This window comes from Bos grunniens, chromosome 20 (genome assembly GCF_055505025.1).
Source record: "Bos grunniens cultivar Pamir isolate PY7600 chromosome 20, Bosgru_T2T1.0, whole genome shotgun sequence".
Lineage (NCBI taxonomy): Eukaryota > Metazoa > Chordata > Mammalia > Artiodactyla > Bovidae > Bos > Bos grunniens.
The window spans coordinates 70115096-70139875 of NC_141184.1; the positions used below are offsets into that span (position 1 = coordinate 70115096).

General features: G+C 44.8%; 1 protein-coding gene and 1 long non-coding RNA gene across 4 annotated transcripts in view; one reads left to right on the plus strand and one right to left on the minus strand.

Moving 5' to 3' along the window:
- The window catches only part of LOC147350626 (uncharacterized), a 97390-nt gene extending 93063 nt beyond the window's left edge, over positions 1-4327 (plus strand). Inside the window, exon 3 of the long non-coding RNA XR_015149011.1 lies at positions 4191-4327. This is a non-coding gene — a long non-coding RNA (uncharacterized LOC147350626). The remainder of the gene's footprint in view (positions 1-4190) is intronic.
- Positions 1-24780, minus strand: part of DOCK2 (dedicator of cytokinesis 2) — a 458684-nt gene that overhangs the window by 205601 nt on the left and 228303 nt on the right. The window contains exon 28 of one of the 3 annotated variants that reach the window (XM_086362251.1): positions 5518-5812. The exons of the other annotated variants lie outside the window; for them this stretch is intronic. Coding sequence (XP_086218377.1) covers positions 5624-5812 — 189 coding nt within the window. The 3' untranslated portion in view covers positions 5518-5623. Of the gene's footprint in view, positions 1-5517; positions 5813-24780 lie in introns of those variants that run through there. 3 annotated transcript variants of the gene reach the window in all.

The window sequence follows — 24780 nt, forward strand, 5'->3', positions numbered from 1 at the left end:
CCTTTGTCGTCTAATTGAGGAGACTGAATGTCATCAGATAGTAACTGTACAGGGAGACATATGAAATATAAACTTGATACAGAGAGATGGACGGAATTCCTGGGAATGCCATCCTGTGTATCCTCTCTTATAAATTCACCTACAGCTTACTCTCCCACAAGAAAGTGGATGGGCCCACATTAATTATATGATATCAGAGTCTCCAGTTGGTTTCTGTGTTAAAAGCTAACAACTGATCATTTTATATGGATTATCTCAGGTAATCCTCACAACCACTCTATGTGGTGTCATGAAGGCCAATCACTTATTTCAGATCAACAGTCAGAAAGCAGAAGACTCTAGTCAAAATCAATCAGAATGAAACTTATGCACCTAAGCCTTCACTGTCTAGCCTAAATACATGCCAGAGAAGAGACCCGGGAGTCTTTTTCAGAGAAAGTCTAAAATTGAAGATCTACGGAGATAGGACTAAGTGTCTCTGTACTTACTGACACCAATTTCATAGGAACATCTGATATGGTTTGTGTCAGTAAGTCAATAATCAAGAGAAGAGAGAATGAAGCATTGAAAAGGTCTGCAATGACCCCCAGCCACCTTAGGGAACAATTCTGGACCTTGGCCAGGATATCCAGTAAACCCTAACTGCCAAAGCCCAGGCAACTCCCTATCAATTAAGGGTGAGCTAGGAGCCTGAGACTTGAGGGCTACGGAGGCCTTTCCCTTTAGCCAGCTATCCTCCTTGGGACACGTCTGTGCAGGGGTCATGGTGCGCATGGCGGGCAAAAGATGCTAAGTCGTGTCCAACTCTGTGCGACCCTGTGGACTGCAGCCTGCCAGGCCTCTCTGTCCATGGGATTTTCCAGGCAAGAATATTGGAGAGGTTGCCATTCCCTTCTCCAATGTAAATACGCAGTTTTTTAAAGGTGGAAATGTTTATATTTGCTAAGCTTCCTAGGTCATGTCTAGGACACAAGAGTTTTCACTCTTGTGAAAGCTTAATTGTTCACATTGTCACTTTCAGTTTTTCATTCTTTTCCTGTACGAAATGTAGTATAAAATAAATAAGCCTCCAATTAAAAAAAAAACAAACAAATACGCACATAGAAAACGCCCAATCTTGAATAAGTAGCATAGTGAGAATGAGATACAATTTCTCTCCCATTTAATTAGTAATGAGGAAAAACATCATCAGAAACTGACCAAACAGTGACAAAGAGGCTCTGGTGAAAAGGCTTTCTCATGAAGCCAACAGTAGGGCTGCCCACTGGTAGAACTTTCTGGAAAGAAAAGAGGTAAAATCAATGAAATGTAAAATGCCTTTAATCCACGAACTCTTCTTTCACAAATTTATTCCAAGAAAATAATTAGACAAGTGCTCCAAAGTTCACAGAGAGAAAAATGTTATTTATAGGATTATTAATAATATCAAATATTTAGAAACAACCTAAATATCCACAAAAGGATATTATTTGAATAGATCATGCTGTAACTAGACAACAGAGTGCTATTAGCCTACTTAAATGATGGTGCGAATCTATGTGCCATAATGTGGAAATTTCTCCATGTTGTTTACTGAAAAAAAAAAAGGCTTCCTACAAATCCGCATGGATACAATGTGCCTGCTATGACTGCAAATGTTGCACAGCAGAGTGCCTAGAATGCACTTCACTAAACCATTGGTGCATAGTGGCTCTTTCTGATAGTGAGATATCAGGTGATTTTTTCCTTCCTTTTTTTATCTACACTATTTGATTTTTTGCAATGAACCTACAATGCTTTAAAAATACAAAACTTTTTAAAGATTAAAATAAAACATGTCAGGGATGTATACATTTCCTAGAGGAAAAGCAGGGTGAAAACCAGAATAGCAGCTGACTTCCAGAAGGAAAATGTGAAAGGACTGACAGCCTAACAAGATTAGTCCTTTCCCAGTTCTGGAGAAGGCAGGAAACCCCAGTGGTTAGGAGCTGACGCCCCAGGGCCGGTCCTTGGGTTCACAGGGTAAATGACTTGCGACAAATTACGTAACCTCCTGTGCCTCGGTTTCCTCATTTACTAAAGGCATGACGGACAGTGCCTGCCTCTAAGGCTGTCATGAAAATTATTAAGGACAAAAATAAATGGACACCTATGACAATGCCTGGCACACAGCCAGAGTTCAGTAGATATTAGCTCTTATGAAAACCAGCTTCAGAAAATCATAGCCTAAGTGATCTGTGACCTGAGCTCTGTGATGAGGACTTTGCATGCATGGTCTCATTACTTCTCCCATCAGACCCACATAAATGCAGTGTCTATGCTCTATCTCATCTCCATTTTACAGATGAAAACCATGAGGTTAGGAGAGAATAAATACTGTCCCAAATCCTTCAGCCAGGAAGGGACAAGGATCTGAGCCCAGAATGTGAGGAGTAATTCTAGAACCTCATGACGGGTTGACAACTTGTTCGCATTAGATGAACCCTTTCTTCTTTCAGGACCTGCCACCACGTGCACCAGCCTCACTAGGTTAGCTGGCCCTCTCAGGGTAGCTGGGATCTGGGAAAGCCAAAATCACTATCAGCATCATCTAGCAATTCCTGGGAAGAGCAGAACACTGAGAATCAAGGCTTAAGCTGCACCCACAAAATGGGTGCCCCCAGCAGCATGGAGAACATCTTGGGAGCAAAGCACCCATGCTTAGTGAAGCCAGAGGTTTTGATCTTTATGATAAGGCTGAGTGCCACAGACAGAATATTCCCTCAAAGACACCTAAATACGGATGGACTATTTTATCACTCTCATAGTCTTTTAAAATCCTTTGTTCAACACACAAAGGCTTCACACTTGCCTCATTTCACCTCATACTTGAAGCAAACAGATTCACTTGCCCTGGACAGGCCAGGGCACAGTCCCCTGCATCTCGAAGACCTGCACAGGTCTTCAAACTCTGTATTCAAATCACTACCCTGAATACCGGGAAGATCCCAAGAGGACAAAATCATCACCTTTTGGGTAAGAAGCCAGACTTTGGAATCACAGACTCCTGGATTTACCTCTCAGCTCCTCCACTGGGTACTTAATATCTCTGAGCCTCAGTTTCCTCATCAGTCCACAGGGGATCATAAAACCTCACAGTTTTGTTCTAAGGATTAATGAGATAATGCAGTATTGGGAAAGCAGTAAACTCAGAGTTTAAGAGCACAGACTCTGGTGCTGGACTATTTAAGTTCAGACCTTGGCTCTGTCACAAGCTGTGTGTCCTTGGGCCCCAGCATATTCAAACTGTAAAATGGGGTTATAAGAATATCCACCTCTGTAGGGTAGGGAATGAATGAGCTATGGCTTTGAAAGTGCTTAGAACAGCACCTGGTGCATTAGTGAGTACTTGATAAACAAGTACTCACTTGTAATGAAATGCAAGTCAAACCCACAGCATGGTAAAAATAAATGGTAACTGTTATTACTACAAGGTACACTTTCCATGGAGAATTTTATGTACATTTATCTCCTAGAAAGCAATTAAAAATGAAAAAACTGGGTGAAAATCTTGTTCTCTAGCAAGTGTTTCGGTCCTAGCAGAGAGAAGTCACCATCCGATTGCCTAGCAGAATACCCTAGGGTCCCCATCCCCATCCCCAGGCTCTTCTTGGCTGCATTCAGCCATCCTCTCTGGGTACATACTCATTAGGCACTCACAGTGAGCCTGAAGGAGGGCTAGAAACATCTAGTGGTTAAAAAAAAAGGCTTCAGCTCCTGACACCCTGGAGCTTACAGGGAAGTGGGGGAGATGCACATTAAATAAATACATAGACAAATGATTATTTAGGGATAATAAAATTTGTGTTTCAAAGAATGTGATACAAAGATATTGAATCTAAGGGAGGTCCTGATATGATCTAGCACCAGAGGCGTGTGTGAGGGAGGAGTCATTTGAAAGGCATTTAAGCTGGGGTTTCATGGATGAATAGGAGTTGGCTGGGTGATGCCTGGGAATGAAAGAAGGAGATAATCCAGGCAGACGGGCATTTTGCTTCAAGGCCTGGCAGCCACAGGTGCCCGGCTCACTAGGGGAACAGACACAAAGGCAGCGAGTTGACTTACTCTAGACCACCCACTCAGAAGCCCTCAGCTGGGAGACGAGTTTGGAGAGAAACCCAGGCCCACAGGAACTGTGTTCTCAGCGGCATCTGTTGTCTCTTCCTTTTCAGACTCTCTTGCATGCTGATAAAGACTGCCAGGTCCCTGACCCCAACCCCAAGTGAACGAAGTTTTGGGCTCAAATACCCAGAGGCTGCTAATGTGGCTCACTTTCTCCACATGTGAACTTCAGCCAAGACACCACAACAGGGACTCTGCCCTCTGAAGGCCCCTGGATGTCCGCGGCACACCCCACTGGGTTCTGTGAGGCTATTTAGGAAGATAAGTTTCGCTCACAGAAGAGAAGGGAGACAGCATGAAAGAAAACAATGGCCTCAAAGGAGGAACCTCTGATTGACATGAATGGGGATGTTCCGTTAGGAGCATCATGTACCAGGAAAGAAGCCAAGCCCTGGGTCCTTTACTTCTCTACCTGTTTACATGTGATGGAAAGGAGATGTGTTTAAGGTTCCTGTAGTTTTACGCTGGGAACTGATGCTCCCAGAAAGGAAGCCGTATGTTCCAGACGTAGCAGGTTTCTTTTGGAATTCACACACTGGGAGTCTGGCGCTCTCCTCTAAATGGGACTTTCGTTGTCTTTTTGTTCAAGACCACAAGCTTCTTCCAGGATCAGAACTGCCTGCCAGCCTCCTCTGATAAACAGCCCACCAGCTCTCATGGTAGATCAGAGGTTTAATAATTAGCCTAACTCCTTGTTTATCTAAGTGGTAATTACCACTGCGATAGAATAATATTTTAACTGCAGGGGAAGCGTTACAGAGAGCTCTCTCCCCCCTAAGTAAAACCTACTGGCTGGGAATGGCCAACAGAGCTGCCCATACTCGGAGGCAGATCTCTGTGTCTGAGATGCTGTCATTAGAAGCTGCTCCAAAGACCTAAGGAAATGTGCCCAGGAGAAGTGTGTGGTCCTAATCCTTTCAACTGAGGCTCAATGGCCCAGCAAAGTATGAAAGTGAGGCCTGTGCTTCTGAAACGTAACAGTCTAGAGTCTGTGGAGCTGGTGAAGCAACCTCACCACCGCAGGAGCAAATCTCAGCAGGTCCGATTCAAGGAAGATGGCACCAGTAAGACTCCGCCTGGTCTAGCTGAGGTGGATGTCCAGACGTCCGAGGACCCAGCTGTAATGGGAAAGACTCAGGCCTCCAGGCACCATCACCTCCCCACCTACTCACTCTCCTTTCCCAGGTCCCAGAAGGCAGGGGGCTTTCGGAACATCGCGATCCAAACGTCCCCCAGTCTCAGGAAGCATTTCCCGGTTTTCAAAAGGAAGAGACTCACAGCTAGCAAGTCCCTGGTGGAAATGCCGACAGCATCCCAAAGTGCCATCCAGGTGAATGGCAATCTCTCTGAGCAGGACATTGTGTCCTCTGACCTTGCCTACTTACGGCTGGCTCAGCATCTTGAGGATGGGCCTCGAAGGGTCAAGGTATCCCACCCGTTTCTCCCTAGAATGTCCAAGGTGCAAAGCAATGGGCCTGTGAGCCTATGCTTCGAAGCTGGGACATGGAGAGCCTTGGAGAAAGTAACAGCTGCCATTCAGGTCCCAGATGATATTTACCATAGTCCTACCTGGGCAGGAAGGGAGTCCACTTTGAGCCCAGACCGGTCTGCTGAGATGAGCAACTCCATACCCCCTTCGGTTGACAGGCGTCCAGGTGACGGGAGAAGAGACCTGCCACCAGGTTCAGAAAGAATCCCCTCCTGCTTAAATGCCCCCAGTAGAGCCAATCACATGCCTGGCACAGGGAACCTGCAACCTGAATTGCTTTTGCCCAAAGATAACTCCGATGACAAAGACCTTGGCCCTCTGTCATCTAGGTCAAAGGAAAGGTGTGCTCCCTCACATCCACGGACTCACAGCTCCCCTTCACCTGGCTCCCAGAGTCAGCCAGCCCAACCAGGGGGGGCTTCAGACTGTTCTTCATTGAGTAACAATTACCAGGACCTGCAGTCACTCCAAACTAACAGTGAGTCAGAATCTGCCTCTGTGTGCCAGGAGCAGACGGCAAAGAACCCCATCAAGTCAGACATCCCAGAGCTTCAGAACTGTCCAGGAAGCGGTCACCTCCCCTCCTCTCTCCCCAACAGGGAGACCAAGCAGCAGAGAGTGACTGGCGGGATTAACCCAATTCACCTGGTGCAGGGCGAGCTCTGCGACCTCCAAGGCAGGCTGCAATCTGTGGAGGAGTCTCTGCACTCAAACCAAGAGAAAATTAAAGTCCTTTTGAACGTAATTCAAGACTTGGAGAAAGCTCGAGCTCTCACAGAAGGGTAAGGTGGATTTGGGGGAGTGGAGGGAGGGTAAAGTCATTTGGGAGGATAGGGGCAGAGAGAGACCCTTGCCTTCCATTAGTAAAATGTCTCCAAAATGTTTGAAATTCTATCGTTTTCCCAAATTATAAGCAGTGGTCTCCCTTTGTTTGGACTGGGTTTCATTGGGTTGTAGGCTTTGGTGGATTTCCACCATGATTGGTTTTTATTTCCAAATGACAACAGATTGGAGAAAGGGGACGACGAAGCAGCAGGGTCAAAAGTTACTTTTTATTAAGATGTGGGTCCAGTCAATAATGATAGTGGAGAATGACAGTATGCAGGTTCTGCCCCAACCCTATCCCTGCAGGGAGTTACTGCATTCGCACAGTATTTAGCTATTTGTGTGTTTGTCACAGAGGACTTGAGGCAGCCACTAAGCTTACTGTTGACCTTCCCCTCCACTGACCACTCTGAAGGCTTGAGCCAGTCCATCATGCACCGGTTAAGTAGGGACTGAAATGAGATCATAATTCCGCAAAGAGAAAGAAGCTCCAGAATGCTTTCCTGGGTGACTCAGCATCCGTCTGAGGACAGGAAGGCAGTTATTTGTTTAGGTGTGGGATACTCCTTCCTTGAAACAGTGCTCCCTAAAGACTGAGGAAAAGGAATGGTGAAAGCTAATCAACAAAAGGGTAGGAAAAGGAAGAATTAATTAACTGGCATTTGCTGCTATGAATCAGAGTCAACATAACCTTACAAGAGAGAAGCACTGTGACGAGACAGGGAGAAATATGACCTAAAGGGATTAGGAGTTTTAATCATCTTCTGCTACTCATTTGCAAAGTCCCTCAGTTTCCCCATTTATCACGTGGGGGTAAGAATAACTGACCCATCTCAGAGGATTATTGTCAGCATGAAGAAAATCCAGATCTCAAAGTATTTAAACATCTATAAAGCATTCTAGAAACGTGAGATCCTATTAATATGGATTTCTTGTTTCTCTGTTTGCAATGATCATGAAACTTCAGACTTTGGAAATCATGAGAAGGACAATGCTGTGCTGCAGGAAATGAGTCTGTAGGATGTGTGCATGCCAGGGGGCGTTTGCCCATAGATTTATCTAGCAAATACTCTATTTTGCAGGCGCAACTTTTATCGAACTGGCCAAGATCTCAACAATTGCAGTACCTGCCAGAACACGGCATGCATCATATACAGGTACCTGGCCACAGCTGAGACCTGCTCTGTAGAGCACAGAAGTTGCGGGGTCCACGGAACACTCTTGTAATCTCTCTTAGATGCAGAAAGTCAAGAGAGGGGCAAAGACAGAAGGCCTTTGGATACATAAGACAAAAAAAGAAAACAAGGTTGTTTGACTATGAAATGTTAACATCTGGTTTCAAAGAGGGCATTGTTTTGTTTCCTCACAATAAGGCCTATGAGCAAATCCTTTTGAGATCATCACCCTTCCCCTTCCTGAATACTAAGCACTGGCACCTTGCTAAGCTCTGCATGTCCCTTTGTATCTCATTTCACAGTATACCTCTTAAAGTAGGCGTTCATGTCCCCAGGGAAGTTTAGTCATTTGGCCCCACTCACACATAGCATTTTCAGAGAGCTGAAGGGGATCTCAAATCAAATATTCCGAGACTCGGGACTCAGATCCATATCTTTCTGACACCAAGCCCTTTCTGATCCTGATTGTTGTACCGCACATCCTACCCCTCCACAGTAACTACCACATGCCAAGCAATTACAATATGTCAAGAACTGTGATAAGCACTGTATATTCAGTTCTAAGTACATTGCTTCTTTCCAGCAAGAGGCAAGGTTGCTGCCTTAGAGTGAACTTTTAGAAGAAACAGAAGGGAAACATCATACAGTGGTAGGAGCCCTAAACTAGGAGTCAGAATCCCCCAAATTACATCTGCTAATATGTGTGGTTCAGTTTCCTCATCTGCAGAGTGGAAACAATTATTCCTCTTGAGAGTTGCCATAAGGAATAAACGAGAAAATACATGTGAACGCCTTTTATAACAGTAAAGTGAAAGTGAAGTCGCTCAGTTGTGTCCGACTCTTTGCGACCCCATGGACTGTAGCCTACCAGGCTCCTCCGTCCATGGGATTTTCCAGGAAGGATACTGGAGTGGGTTGCCATTGCCTTCTCCAGGTTGTAACAGTAAACTTCTGTACAAATCTAGGAGCTCATTCCTGCTATTACTGGATCGATCAATGCCCATTTAGCTGGTGGTCTACTTTCAGTGGCACAGTGGAAAAGCGGTCGAAAGCGGTCATTTCGGGTGATGGCTTCTAATTCTGTTTGACAAAAGGATATAGTGTGATTTTCTCTATTACTTTTCTCTCTTGATGAGAAAGGCAGCTAGGGTCTGAGCGCACTGAAGCCCAACTGGGTTGCCTGTGTGTGTTTGTTTTTAATGTCTCACTCTCTCCAGTAGAATCCTGAGATTTCACCCTAGCAAGGGATGGGCAGCAGGAAGTCAGGGGCTCCTGCCTCAGGTGAGGTCTTGGACATTTTCTCACTGAACTGTCAATTCTTTAAACCTAAAAGTCACAGGACCACAAAGTGTTTTCATCAAATACCAGGAGCTTCAGGATTGCTCACAAAAATATGCCCTTTACCTTAGTGTGAAATATCTCCTCTTAAAAGGGAGCTCTGGAAAAGGCTTGGGCATTGGAAAGAATAATTAAGGAGTCTCATCAATTGCTTACCTTTGTTCCTTCTTTTTTTAAAAATATCCCCTATCTTAAGCAAATTTCATATCACCAGGAGGACAAAACTTGTTAAATGTCTAGATTCAGGGAGGACAAAATCTTTTCCTCCTAAACAAAAAATATATACATATATATTTTTAAAATAACTTTCATTTAAAGTTTGAAAAGTCTCTTTTTCCCAGCAGCCAAATGATATATTTCCTATTATCTTAAGATGACTTTCTATTTAGCTTCTGTAAGTTAAAGGGACAAACGATCATTTTCCCATCTTCTGTGAGTTTCATGCCCTGGCCTTGGGCAAATCCTTTCTGGCCTCTGAGTTTCCTTATCTGAAAAATGAAGGTCTTTGATTAGATGATCCTGATGGTCCCTTTCAGTTCTGACATTCTGGTGTTCTAGGTTGAATTAAAAGTGGTAATATTTGCCTAAACTATAACCTTCCAACCAGTATGAGAATATTTACATTTTTCTAGGACGTACTTCAAATGTCCCAAGCAAACAGTCTAAATTTACCCCTGAATGGGTTGGCAAACCTTCCTCTACACATCCCTTTCCAGTTTTCCAAGAAGAGCAGCCACTGCATGCATCTACCCCTCATTACCATTCAAAGCCAGACTGCTCTCCCAGACAGTTTCTGTATCGTTGTGTCTAAGCCATTGTGAAGGAACAGGCAATTAGTCTGACGAAAGCAAAGAGATCAGTACAACATCCCAGTAATAGTAACAGAGGGAAGATGAGAGTTGTCATTTCTTTTTTCTTTTTAAACATTTCAAATGACTTCAAACCCTGTGTTGTGTCCTGCACAGTCAGATCTTGCAAACTAATAAATAAGTGAAGTGAAATAGTCATCCCCAGGCCCTGCGCAGCTGCAGGCTCTCTCTCTGATGACGGATGGACGCCAGTGCATGTCACTGTACATAAAGCACATGGGCGCCTCATGGACTGCCTGCCGGGTCTTCTTCCCTGGAGATGCTGTAACTAAGTTAGCAATCCATACGGTTTTCTAAGTGGCTTAATCAGCTGAAGGCTATGGCTATGCTACTTGCTTCCATCAAGACAAGTCAAGGGTTCCATCCGAATCATTCTCTCAGCTTCAAAAGGAGTCTTCTGCCCACTGCTCCTCAAAGCCTCATTGGCTTTCTTCTTTCTAAGGTACACTGTGATAGATCCTCCCTTCCCAAGGAGAACAGCACCAAAATGGATGCCCAGAGATGTCATGCGTGACTCTCAGGACCTTCCATACCCCAGGAAGAATAAACTCCTTGGAGCTCTGACTGCTGTGGGACTCAAGGGAAGGGGGTGGGAATTGGCCCTGTGACTCAAGCTGGTTCCAGGCTGTTTAGTTCCCAAACACTCTCCTCACCTCTCCTTAGCATTACTTCTAGGACAAGTTACTGAGAAGGTTTCTGAATGCCTCCTGTGGTACTCAAAATTAAATAGCATGGAATTACTTAGTGAGAAGGTTGTTCTCTTTTCAAATTGATTTCAATTCTTCTGATTTACCTAGAGGGAAAAATCTGAGTTTGGTGCTAGAATGTCTTCAAAACCTTTCTAACACTTACTCATCACAGTTCTTTGCTAAAAGTGAGCATGTTTCAAGTTCATAGCCATGGGCAAGCAACAGTTCCCAACCAGAATGTAATCATTTCTAATTCTTTATGGAAGCTTTTAACTTTCAAAACTAACCCTCCTATATATTCACTGTTATGCAGGTCTCATTTTCAAGAGATATATTGCCTGCTTTGTATACATGTTTTTTAGTATAAAAAGTGAATTGATTTAAAGAGAAAAAATTAAGTACATAATTGTGCAAGTGGTGTGGGGAGTTTCACAAAAACCTTGCAGGTAATAAACAGCGATTACAATTTGGGAAAACAGTGCCCTAGGGAATGCTCTTCCTTTCCTCTTCTCAAGGTCATGGCTCTCTCCAAGCCACACCCCTCCTCCTTCTCTCAGCCCAGTTTTCACTCCTCCAGCCATATCTCCCTGCACTTCATCTTCACAGTCACTCAGAAAATAATCACGGAGCCTCTTTGGAGGTCTATGACTATACCGATCATGCATTTATTTTATGGATATAGCTCCCAGGAAAACGTCTACCTGGTTTGAGTTAAAATGCCCCAAATGTTTTAAGGGAAAAGAATTGGAAGTTTTGCTCAGAAAGAAAAAATTTCTCCTATCATCCAGGTGTGTTTCTTAGAAAATGGAAATAAAGAGCAAGCAGCAAACTAAACCATTCTGAATGGACGAAGGGAGAGACTGGCCACATAAGATGTGAAAGGTGCTAGAGAGGAGAAGATGACAGAAGAGCTCTTGTTTGTTCAGGGGTCTTCCTAGACAGGCTCTCTCCTCTTCTCATCCTCAGCCTCTGTTCATGCTTCAACGGCACTCATGGATTTGAATATCAGTGACATCACCTTCCTCTATCTTCTCTTTAATGAGTGTTCTCTCTTTATATATATATGTATACATATATATGTATAAACTACCTACGAATCTTCCCATCTTGATATCTCAAATGTACCTCAAATTATCAAGTTCACCATATACCAAAATACATTTCATATTTTCCTCCACAAAATTCTCTTCCTACATTTCTTATTTGTTCAGCACTGCTGACCATGATTTCATAAAGAAACCACGGTCCACGTTGTCTCATTCTTCTCCTTAACAACACATATCAAACTGGCTACTGATTCTCCCTGCTATATCCAGCCCCTTAGCTTCATTCCCTTTGTCTCTGGACAATAAAGGTCCTCATCACTTAAACACTAACTGGCCTTTTTGCCACAGGTCCCTTTCACTCTGTCCCAAGTAATTCTTCACACAGGTTGCTAACTTACTGAAAAGTAGAATCTGATCATGTCACTCCCCAGCTAACCAATTTTGTCCCACTTCCTGTTGTTTCCTTTAGCTAATTTTCAAGGCCCTTGGAATGTGACAGTAACCTTGTTAACTGCTGGGTCTCCTATCTCTTCCCAGCCACAGTGAACTACTCAGCCGGCTTCAAATACTGGGTGTTCTAGCATACATAAGTTTCTTCATTTCCTGGAATGCCTTTTCTGCCCTGCTTCATCTGGAAAACTTGTAGCCCTGCAGCTTAAAAGCCAGTTCCTCTGAATAGCCTTTCACTCCTTCCCAAGAAGAAGCCCCTTGGCAAGCACATTCCTCTGCTATACCATTTCTCTTATGACATTGCAACACAGTGTTTATGAGTTTCTTTCCTTCAGCAGAAGACCAGTATCTCAAAGTCATGGCCAGTGTCTAATACACAGTTAGTGGTCAGTAGAACCCTCAAAGAAGGGAAGAGCTATACTGACTGGGGTGGGTGGAGGATGAAAAGCAGCAGCAGGCTTGAGACAGCTATTTAGATGGTCCTCAAGTCAAGGTGGGCTTCCCAGGTGGCGCTAGTGGCAAGGAACCTGCCTGCCAGTGCAGGAGATGTGAGAGACTCAGCTTCAATCCCTGGGTCAGGAAGATCCCCTGGAGGGAGGGCATGGCAACCCACTCCAGTAGTCTTGGCTGGAGAATGCCATGGACAGAGGAGCTTGGAGGGCTACGGTCCATGGGGTCACAAGGAGCTGGACACAACTGAGCGACTAAACAACAACCAAAGTCAAATCAGTGTGACAACTTCTGTGTGTCCCTACCCTTGGTGGGGAAACAGAAGGTCTTAATTAATCAAATAACTGTACTGGGGAAGGAAGGCTTCTGTGCAGCAGGTCTCAGTAGATGTCTTGGAACTGAATCAAACAGTGACTGAATGTAGTACATGGATTTCCAATTTTCAAATACCTGGAACACTACAAGATGGAACCTAATCAACTCTTCCTGTGATGACTCGGAGAACTTGTTGCAATTCACAAGACGTTGAGATCCTTGTTGATCACGGACTTCCAACCCTCTTGCCCAGTACTTCTGTACTGACTATGGTAGGAAAGCAAAGTCTGATTTGTGGAAAACTGAACACTCCATCCAGGCCATCCCGTCTCCCTTCTACATTGTCTGAACCGCACCAGTGAGCTCTTCGGAGGAGGGAACTAAGGCAGTAGGTCTGCAGGTTCTCTTAGTAAAACATCAAAACCCAGCGTAGTCGATAGAATGATGTCCACAGGAGATGTCCACATTCGAACTCCTGGACCCTGTGAATACATCACCTCACCTGGTAAAAGGGACAATGCAGGTGTGATGATGGATCTTAGAGGACAGGATGAGTAGCCTGGAGGGTCCAGGTGAGCCCAATGTAATCATATGGACCCTTACAAGGGAGAGATGAGGGCAGGAGAGGAGAGTCAGAGAAGGTGAGACAGAAGAAGCAGAGGTAGGAGTGGCATGGTCACAAGGTAAAGAAGGTGGGCAGCCTCCACAGGCTGGGAAAGGCAGGGACGCATTCTCTCCTGGAAATGCCAGAAGGAACCCAGTTCTGCTGACACCTTCATTTACAGTTCTGGAGGACTTCTGACCTCTGGCTCTCTAAGAGTAAAATTCGTGTTTTTTTAATACTTTGGCCACCTCATGCAGGAGTTGACTCATTGGAAAAGACCCTGATGCTGGGCGGGATTGGGGGCAGGAGGAGAAGGGGACGACAGAGGATGAGATGGCTGGATGGCATCACCGAGTCGATGCACATGAGTTTGGGTGAACTCCGGGAGGTGGTGATGGACAGGGAGGCCTCGTGTGCTGCGATTCATGGGGTTGCAAAGAGTTGGACACACCTGAGCGACTGAACTGAACTGAACTGAAACCCACTAAACTTGTGTTAACTCATTTCAGCAGTGGTAGGAAACGAATGCACCTGGATTAAGTCCTCATAATTCATAAACTACTCACATCTAATTGGAGGTTGGTTTATTTGACTTTGATGATTTTTACAACTCTGACAGCTAAGGGAAGACAAGGATCTGTTGGGATGAAAATTAGGGGAAAGAGATGAGAGCTGCCACTTACCGGGGCTTGCCAGTGGCACCAGGGTAGAGAACCTGCCTGCCAATGCAGAAGACATAAGAGACGTGGGTTGATCCCTGGGTCAGGAAGATTTCCTGGAGGAGGGCATGGCAACCCACTCCAGTATTCTTGCCTGGAGAATCCCAAGGACAGAGGAGCCTGGTGGGCTATAGTCCATAGAGTTGCAAAATGTCAGACACGACTGAAGTGACCTAGCATGCACACATGCACCAATTACTGGTCACTGTAAATGCTTTTTGTTTTCTTATCTGATCCCAACCACCAGATGAGATAGATAAAAATACTCCCATTTTACAGGCGAGGTAACTGGGGTCCAGGGACTTGCACATTATTCATGTTAGACAGTGGAGACTGAGAGTGAGAGAGGCACTTGAACAATTATTCTGCAACTAATAAATGGCAATATCAAGACTGGAACTTAGTCCTCTCTGCCTGTTGGTCAGATTCCATGGCATGCTGCCTTCAGAGGCTAGGCCTGCTTGAGGGTTATCAGGGCTCAGTGGAATGTTGTATGGCTGAGTTCTCTTCGGCCAAGGGCATAGTTAGGGTTTGTGTTTATGATACAGGACACAAATGGTGTTCTCAAGAGTGATAGCAGGCCATCTGCAGCACTCTCCTAGGTATCTGTGCATATTTGTTGCTGGCCTTCAAGCCCCAAACCTCCTGGCTCAGAGAGGTGGGGAGGAGGATGGGAATCTGTAGGTAGAGCCAGCCTCCCAGGAAAGTCTGATCCCGACGAAGTTTGAGAAACATTCAAGTAGGTAAAGTCAGAGTCTTGAAAGGAGGTGGTGGCAGTCGATTTACTAGAAACATTTGTGACATAGCAAGCTCTTGCTCATAAACTAGCCCAGAAACTAGCTTTTGTTTTAAATGCATCATTGGAGAGATGCTTTACCTTTCTGCTTGGCTTCAGTTACAGGGTTAGTGGTCATGGACAGACCTAACTAAAGGGCGCAGGTGAGGGTGGAGGAAAAGGGAGAGGGAAAGGAGAGGGGCTTGCTCACAGAGTAAGCGTGTCTTATGATGCCTCCTATTTGCAGTGAGAAGAGAAAACAAGCTTCTGCCGGTCCACGTCGGGGCCAGGCTCTCATCTTGCATTATTTAGGGTGTTCATTTGTAGTCTCTCTTTCCTCCCACACCTCCCAGCTCCTCAGACCTCATCTGAGAGCAGGAACAGAATAGTAATCCCTGATTACTTTCCTCCTCCAATTAAGGTGCAGACCAATTAGAGCCCAATTCTGCTCCCAGGCCAGGAGCCCCGATGCTAGGAACTCTCCTCTGGGGTGTCCTGGAGGAGCAATTACAAATGCCTGCCAGGGTGGGCGTGCAGAGTGCCATCCCACGTCACCCACACCACTTCAGGGAGGGGTAGTCACGCAGGCTCCTGACCCAGGGCATGTGCGTGAAGCATCCTCTCATTTCCTCAAACTCTACAGACCATAGGCTGCCTTTTTTTTTTTTTTTTTTTTTTTATCATTACTGATTCCTCCACTGCTACGATCCTCCAAGCTAGGCAGAAGAAGTTAGGGAGATACAAAAGGAGATTTGCTGCCAGCACCTCCCTTTGTCCCTGGCGACCAGCATCCCGGTTCTTGCGCCCCCTCACTGCTTTGACATTCAGAACTTAACATAAGGAGTCTCTCTGGAACACAGGGCAAAGCCATACAGCTGTGTGCCCTGTAGGAGAAAGGCCAGCCAAACCTTCATCCAACTAAGGAAAGAGGCTCCGGAGGGCTACATGAGTCACCTGGGGTGGTGCAGTCAGAGGTGCCGAGAACCTTCTTGAGTTTCCTTTGATGGTTAAGTAGTTTGGCCACTGGGCCTTGGCCTTGCCTGCCACTTAAAGCTATCACCTAACCAGAGAAAAAGGCATTTCACTAGAAATGCAATATACCTGCTGCTGCTACTGCTGCTAAGTCGCTTCAGTCGTGTCCGACTCTGTGCGACCCCATAGACGGCAGCCCACCAGGCTCCGCTGTCCCTGGGATTCTCCAGGCAAGAACACTGGAGTGGGTTGCCATTGAAAGTGAAAAGTGAAAGTGAAGTCGCTCAGTCGCGGCCGACTCTTCACAACCCCATAGACTGCAGCCTACCAGGCCCCTCCATCCATGGGATTTTCCAGGCAAGAGTACTGGAGTGGGGTGCCATGCAATATACCTAGATCTGTGAATTTGTATAAGATGCTCTCCCAGTATGGAGCCAGGGGAACTGTGAGAGCCTTGTCTTCCAGCCACAGTCCTCTGTCTGGCCAGCAGTGAAGTCTGCAGTGAAAAGTAATTACAAAGCACACAGCATAGTAATGTGTGTTCCTTCTAGTAATCACAGATGCCTTTGCTGCTGTCATGTCAGTGCAGTATGGACTGATCAGTGTTCAGTTCAAATGCAGGAACATGAATGTTAATGGCAACCCTTCAAACAACTGCCACCAAACACAGCTCAAGCTGTCTCTTTTGAAAACAGGCATAAAGTTTGAGGGATGTTGTGGAAACTTCTCTGAGCCTTGACAGCTTGGTCTCCCAGACATTTGCCATTAGCTCCCGTTTCTCTCGGTATGTTTTACCCTTTGCTTCTTTTCCCTCGAATAGAAGGGGAAAGAAGAGGATTTATAGCATCAGCAATTTGTCTGCAATAAAAATGAAACCGATTTTAATGCATTAATAGCTAAACAGGCTGAAACATGCCATAAATATAACATCAAGCATGCTGAGAATTTCACAGGAATAACAAATGGATGGCTGCTGGCGTGCGGGCCACGGTTGACCGCAGAATGACCCAATCTTTATTTCTCTGTCAAGTTAATGCTACAATCGTTACTATTTGTTGATTCAGGCAATGTGCCAGGCATTTTACTAAACAGCATACATGTATCATCACATTTCAGACTCCCAAGAACCCTTAAAAATGGGGCTGGTTATTATTCCCATTTTATGGATGAGGAAACGGAGACTTGGGCAGGTCACGTGATTTGTCCAGGATCCACCAGCGCTAGGGCTTAAACCAGTCCCTTTTTCAGAAGGCATTCCTATCCCTTCCCCTCTTACCTTCTCACCTTGCACCATCAGTGAATATTTGTACCACAGTCTCTGAGACGGCCTTCTCTTTCTGAGGACTTAATGTGAAGACATTCTCAACACAGAGCCACAGCACCCAGAGTGCAGACCTCTCCCACAGATGGTGATCAGCAGGGAGATTTCTGCAGTGTGGCCCTGCTTATTTATGCACCAAGAAGAGAACCTGCAGTTCTCCGGGGACTTGTCAGCACAGATGCCCAAGGAGAAGGGGCGTGCTTGCTGGCTTGAAACGGCTGTGATCTGTGAAGCTTAAAATTATATCCTATAAATAATGAGCACACTGGTCATTAGGAGGAAGTTTTAGAAACAATATTCCTTCCAGGCTGGGGAAAATTAAAAAAAAAAAAAGCTAACTAAAGTTTCTACTTTCCCGGACTGTGATTCATCCACAGAGACACTTTCCAAAGTGGTGTGATTTATCCAAGTGGACAGGAACCCAACCACCCTCGCTGAACCCATTGATTCTTACAGCTAATTCTTTTAAAAAGAAAGTTGCAGGAGGTCAATAAATCCGTGGTGCACCTGGGTTCTGTGGTGGGAGGGGCCACAGAAACACTCCAACAGAGATGAAGAGGTAGAGACTTGCAAGTGGTTTTGTCTTCAGGGAGATGCCACGGACCATTAGTTTCTCAGCCAACTTGCTTAGAGTGTCTGGATTTATGGTACATCACCATGTCTCTTGATAAAAGAGCAAGACCCACCTGCTGAGAAGGATGAGCAAAGGGCCACTGCAGAACTCAGCAGCCTACAATCAGACCCAACGCTGCAGAGCCCAGACACCACCTTGAGTACGCAGCCTCCGATGGGGCATCTGTCTTCTTCGAATACACAGCCTCCCTGTCAGGACAGCCTTGCAATCAGGAAATGCTATGGCAGGGTGGGCTGGTCGCCTGGGTCATGAAGGGCCCTCCAGAGGCCCAGCCCACATTGAGTCTTGTTCCACAGGGAGATGTGAGGTCATTTAGGTGCACGGCTGGGGTCACCGTCCCATCCCACACTCATTTGGTAACCAGGATCTCATACATATTGAACACTACTGTTCTTTCAGTGCTGTGAATCTTAGTGTACAAGCTTTGGAGCCAGAGAGTCTAGGCTCAAATCCTTGCTCTGTCACTTACTAGTATGTGCCATTGGCAGAATATTTAACCTCCTCTTGCCTCAGTTTCCTCATTTGTAACATGAAGATAATGCTTATCTCATGGGTCTCTGAGAATCACATGAGGCATGAGAATTAATAAATTTGTAGGATGATGTATGGAATAGAGTTCATTCCATAAAAGATAGTCCTTCTTCTTCTCCTTTTTATCCAACCTCTTCTTCATTTAAATTACCATGTGTCCTCACCTAACAGGACCCAGGTTCAGTTCAGTTGCTCAGCTGTGTCCGACTCTTTGCGACCCCATGGACTGTAGCACGCCAGCCTTCCCTGTCCATCACCAACTCCTGGAGCTTACTCAAACTCATGTCCATTGAGTTGGTGATGCCATCCAACCATCTCATCCTCTATTGTCCCCTTCTCCTCCCGCCTTCAATCTTTCCCAGCATCAGGGTCTTTTCCAATGAGTCAGTTCTTTGCATCAGGTGGCCAAAGTACTGGAGTTTCAGCTTCAGCATCAGTCCTTCCAATAAATATTCAGGACTGATTTCCTTTAGGATGGACTGGTTGGATATCCTTGCAGTCCAAGGGACTCTCAAGAGTCTTCTCCAACACCACAGTTCAAAAGCATCAATTCTTCAGCACTCAGCTTTCATTATAGTACAACTCTCACATCTATACATGACTACTGGAAAAACCATAGCTTTGACTAGACGGGCCTTTGTTGGTAAAGTAATATCTCTGCTTTTAATATGTTGTCTAGGTTGGTCATAGCTTTTCTTCCAAGAAGCAAGTGTCTTTTAATTTCATGGCTGCAGTCACCATCTGCAGTGATTTTGGAGCCCCCAAAAATAAAGTCTCTCACTGTTTCCATTGTTTCCCCATTTATTTGCTATGAAGTGACAGGACCAGATGCCATGATCTTTGTTTTTTGAATGCTGAGTTTTAAGCCAGCTTTTTCACTCTCCTCTTTCACTTTCATCAAGAGGCTCTTTAGTTCCCCTTCACTTTCTGCCATAAGGATGGTATGATCTGTGTATCTGATGTTATTGATATTTCTCCGGGCAATCTTGATTCTAGCTTGTGCTTCATCCAGCATTTCACATGATGTACTCTGCATATGAGCTAAATAAGCAGGGTGACAATATACAGCCTTGGCATACTCCTTTCCCAATTTGGAAATAGTCTGTTGTTCTATGTCCGGTTCTAACTGTTGCTTCTTGACCTGCATACAGATTTCTCAGGACGAGGTAAGGTGGTTTGGAATTCCCATCTCTTGAAGAATTTTCCACAGTTTGTTGTAATCTACAGAGTCAAAGGCTTTGGCATAATCAATAAAGGAGAAGTAGGTGTTTTTCTGTAAGTCTCTTGCTTTTTCTATGATCCAAGAGATGTTGGCAATTTGATCTCTGGTTCCTCTGCCTTTTCTAAAACCAGCTTGAACATCTGGAAGTTCACGATTCACGTACTGTTGAAGCCTGGCTTGGAGAATTTTGAGAATTACTTTACTAGTGTGTGAGATGAGTGCAATTGTGCGATAGTTTGAACATTCTGTATCATTGCCCTTATTTGGAATTAGAAGGAAAACTGAACTTTTTCAGTCCTGTGGCCACTGCTGAGTTTTCCAAATTTGCTGGCATACTGAGTGTAGCACTTTCACAGCATCATCTTTTACGATTTGAAATATCTCAACTGGAATTCCATTGCCTCCACTAGCTTTGTTCACAGTGATGCTTCCTAAGGTCCATGTGACCTTGCATTCCAGGATGTCTGGCTCTAGGTGAGTGATCACACCATCGTGATTATCTGGGTCGTGAAGACCTTTTTTGTACAGTTCTTCTGTGTGTTCTTGCCATCTCTTCTTAGTATCTTCTGCTTCTGTTAGGTCCGTACTGTTTCTGGCCTTTATTGTATCCATCTTTGCATGAAATGTTCCCTTGGTATCTCCAATTTTCTTGACGAGATCTCTAGTCTTTCCCATTCTATTGCTTTCCTCTATTTCTTTGCACTGATCACTGAGAGAGGCTTTCTTATCTCTCCTTGCTATTCTTTGGAACTCTGCATTCAGATACTTATATCTTTCCTTTTCTCCTTTGCCTTTAGCTTGTCTTCTTTTCTCTCCCCAGACAACCATTTTGCCTTTTTGCATTTCTTTTCCTTGGAGATGGTCTTGATCACTGCCTCCTGTACAATGTCACGGACCTCCATCCATATTTCTTCAGGCACTCTATCAGATCTAGTCCCTTGAATCTATTTGTCACTTCCACTGTATAATCATAAGGGATTTGATTTAGGTCACACCTGAATGGTCTAGTGGTTTCCCTACTTTTTTCAATATAAGTCTGAGTTTGGCAATAGGGAGTTCATGATCTGAGCCACAGTCTGTTGCTGGTCTTGTTTTTGCTGACTGTATAGAGCTTCTCCATCTTTGGCTGCAAAGAATGTAATCAATGTGATTTCGGTATTGAGCATCTAGTGATGTCCATGTGTAGAGTCTTCTCTTGTGTTGTTGGAAGAGGGTGTTTGCTCTGACCAGTGCATTCTCTGGGAAAAACTCTGGTAGCCTTTGCCCTGCTTCATTTTGTACTCCAAAGCCAAATTTGCCTTTACTCCAGGTATCTCTTGACTTCCTACTTTTGCATTCCAGTCCCTTATGATGAAAAGGACACTTTTTGGGGTGTTAGTTCTAGAAGGTCTTGTAGGTCTTCATAGAACTGTTCAACTTCAACTTCTTCAGCATTACTGGTGGGGCCATAGACTTGGATTACTGTGATATTAAATGGTTTGCCTTGGAAATGAGCAGAGATCATTCTGTCGTTTTTGAGATTTACCCAAGTATTGAATTTTGGACTTTTTTGTTGACTATGATGGCTCCTCCATTTCTTCGAAGGGATTCTTGCCCACAGTAGTAGATATAATGGTCATCTGAGTTAAATTCGCCCATTCCAGTCCATTTTAGTTTACTGGTTCTTAAAATGTCAATGTTCACTCTTGCCATCTCCTGTTTGACTTCCAATTTACCTTCATTCATGGACCTAACATTCCAGGTTCCTATGCAGTATTGCTCTTTACAGCATCGGACTTTACTTCCATCACCAGTCACATCCACAACTGGGTGTTGTTTTTGCTTTGGCTCCATCTCTTCAGTCTTTCTGGAATTATTTCTCCACTGATGTCCAGTAGCATATTGAACACCTACTGCCCTGGGGAGTTCATCTTTCAGTGTCCTATCTTTTTGCCTTTTCATACTGTTCATGGGGTTCTCAAGGCAAGAATTCTGAAGTGGTTTGCCATTCCCTTCTTTAGTGGGCCACATTCTGTCAGACCTCTCCACCATGACCCATCTGTCTTGGGTGGCCCTACAAGGCATGGCTCATAGTTTCATTATGTTAGACAAGGCTGTGATCAGTTTGATTAGCTTTCTGTGATTGGGGTTTTCTAGTTATATTCTCTAGTTACATCATTTTCTTCTTAGAGTAGACCCTGGTAACAGCTAGGCTGTGGGCTAAAACATCTGATCCCTTTTTAGGAGAGAGGACTAGGGGTCAGGAAAGAAAGCTGAGATTCTGATCCTGACTCATGGTGTGACTCCCTTCACCAGAATCTAGGAAAACAACATTCCTAGATTCCTGAGCTATCATGAAGATAAAATGAAAATGCAGACCTGGTATGTTTGCAGTTTGAAAGTGCTATATAAAAGTAAGAGGTTTCTATTGTTTACTTCTGTCTAAACTTTTTTCTTCTTGTGTCTCACCCAACTTCTCTTTGCCCAGCCAAGATGCTATATCTGGAATCTGACTCTTATTGGCTTTATGCATTTACACATTTACCTACTCTTTGCTTCTCACTAGTTCTTCTTCCAAACAAGCCATGACTTAGGCCTCTTGCTACTTCCAATTACCTAGAAAAACATTCTCCAGCTTTCCACCTCCTAGCATGATGGCTGAAGCATTGATCTGTCAGCTAGATTACTGAGGTGCCCTCAAGAGGGAAGACTTCCAGCTTGCTTGCATTCTCGGTTTACACACATCTCACTTTCTAAATGCAAAGTGGCAGCATGCAGACCTCTTGTCTGGGAGTGGCTCTAAGACTCCCCAGACAGTGAACTGGGCAGCCCTGATCAGGAGTCAGGCATTCCATGCATCTTCAGAGAACCAACCTTACAGACTTTGAAAGCTCCAAACTATCTCAGTGGTTCTGGGCCTGAGTCCTGTATTGTAAGGATTTCTTGACCACTATCTGCTACCCACACCTCACCCCCCAGCACTGTGAGTCAGAGTTCTCTGCAAACTAAGCACCTAGCACTTCCTGTGGATGGAGAAGGTAGGGAGAGAAGGGGGTGATGGTTGGAAAAGTCATTGGTGTTCTATCTTGATATCAAACCCAAGGCAAGCACTCATTCCCTAGAATCTGCAAACAACCCTCTGCTAAAAGTTTGCTTGAATTCTCTCAAGCAGGCGTTTTAATCCCTCTTTGAAGTGGTTGTTGAATATGGTGTGGGTTAGCCAAGTAGGAAGTTGAGGGGGATCTCCTCTTCTCTACCCAGCCTCAAAACGAAAGACAGATGAGAGAGGGCACTGCCCCTGACCATTTATAAGGCAGCTGTGACCAAAATAAAATATATTCCTTCTCCTCTCTTCTAAACTAAACAGTAGTTTGTCAAAAGGATGGGTAAGAAGAAAAGTGACGATTTTCCTTTATGTTAATAAATTACTTTGGCCTAAAAAACATTAATCAATTTCTTTCCAAAGGACACAGGGTTCTCTATACTCTGTTATTTGTCTGGCCTTGAAAAGAAAGTCACTTTCAATCCCCTTTAAATTGTCAAGACTAGTGGGGGCATCTGTGGAGTTCCCTAAGTCCCAGTGATTATAATGGAACCCTGTGGTGTTTCCATAGAAATATAAAGAGTGTATTCTTCCCTGAATGCACATGGCTGGGTGAGGGGTGGGGGGGGTGGGGAGGAGCGGGTGAAGACTGATGTTTCTCGCGAGGTATACAATTACTGAAGGGCCAAAGGCACGAGTGAGGAGGTGAGGCATTCACTCCCTGAGATAGGAAGACAAAAGACTTGGTGGAGTGGGCAGAGACCCCATCTACCTGAGGACACTCACCTTGTTATTGTCCCCCTCTGTACAACTACCTGGTAAGGTCGCTTCAGAACCTCTACTTTCATTTGGGTCTTAGAAAGAAAAGCAATTTGCCCAAGGTCACCTAGCCAGTAAGTGGCACTGCCTCCGTTCAAACCCAGGAGAATTACACCCTAGAGCCCTTTCTCTGAGCTCTCCAGTGTGCTGTGCTTTACCTTGTGAGCTGAGATAGACTTAACATTCTGTCTCCTGGCTCTTCTGTCTCTAGGCCTGCCAGTTCTATACACATTTGAACATACCCAAAGCACTGTTTTTTTCTAATCAGTATTAGGGCACTGTTATGAGTCTAATCACTGCAGATGGTGACTGCAGCCATGAAATTAAAAGCTGCTTACTCCTTGGAAGGAAAGTTATGACCAACCTAGATAGCATATTCAAAAGCAGAGACGTTACTTTGCCAACAAAGGTTCATCTAGTCAAGGCTATGGTTTTTCCTGTGGTCATGTATGGATGTGAGAGTTGGACTGTGAAGAAGGCTGAGCACCGAAGAATTGATGCTTTTGAACTGTGGTGTTGGAGAAGACTCTTGAGAGTCCCTTGGACTGCAAGGAGATCCAACCAGTCCATTCTGAAGGAGATCAGCCCTGGGATTTCTTTGGAAGGAATGATGCTGAAGCTGAAACTCCAGTACTTTGGCCACTTCATGTGAAGAGTTGACTCATTGGAAAAGACTCTGATGCTGGGAGAGATTGGGGGCAGGAGGAGAAGGGGATGACAGAGGACGACAGTGATGCTGGATGGTATCACTGACTTGATGGATGTGAGTCTGAGTGAACTCTGGGAGTTGATGATGGACAGGGAGGCCTGGCGTGCTGCAATTCATGGGGTCGCAAAGAGTCCGACATGACTGAGTGACTGAACTGAACTGATGAGTCTTGACACACTCGGGTGCTTTGTTTTGGCTGTTTGTTGCTTGAATTAAGAAATCAGAGAAATGTCACATATAAGGAGAAGAAGGAAGCTGGTTTGTGTGTATGTTCATATAATTTGGTAGAGACATATGGATGAAGAGCTGGAGAGTAGGGGTTGTTGAGATATATACAAGACAGATTTTAAAGCAATTGTTAGTTTAATCACCTGTATCATACGCTGGGAAGCTACATCCACAAAAGCAGCATCCACATCTCTCTATCTCATTGTTGTGTCCCTATAACTGAGCAGCATCAGGCCTAAAACAGGATGGATGCTTGAATGCATGGATAGATGGAAGAATGAATGGGTGAATGGTTGGATGGCTGGCTAGATGAATGAGCAGATGACTGTATGGATGAATGAATGGTTGATGAATAAATGGATGGTTAGATGGCTGGCTGGCTGGCTGGATAGAGGAATGGTTTGATGCACAGATGGATGGATGATGGATGGTAAGATG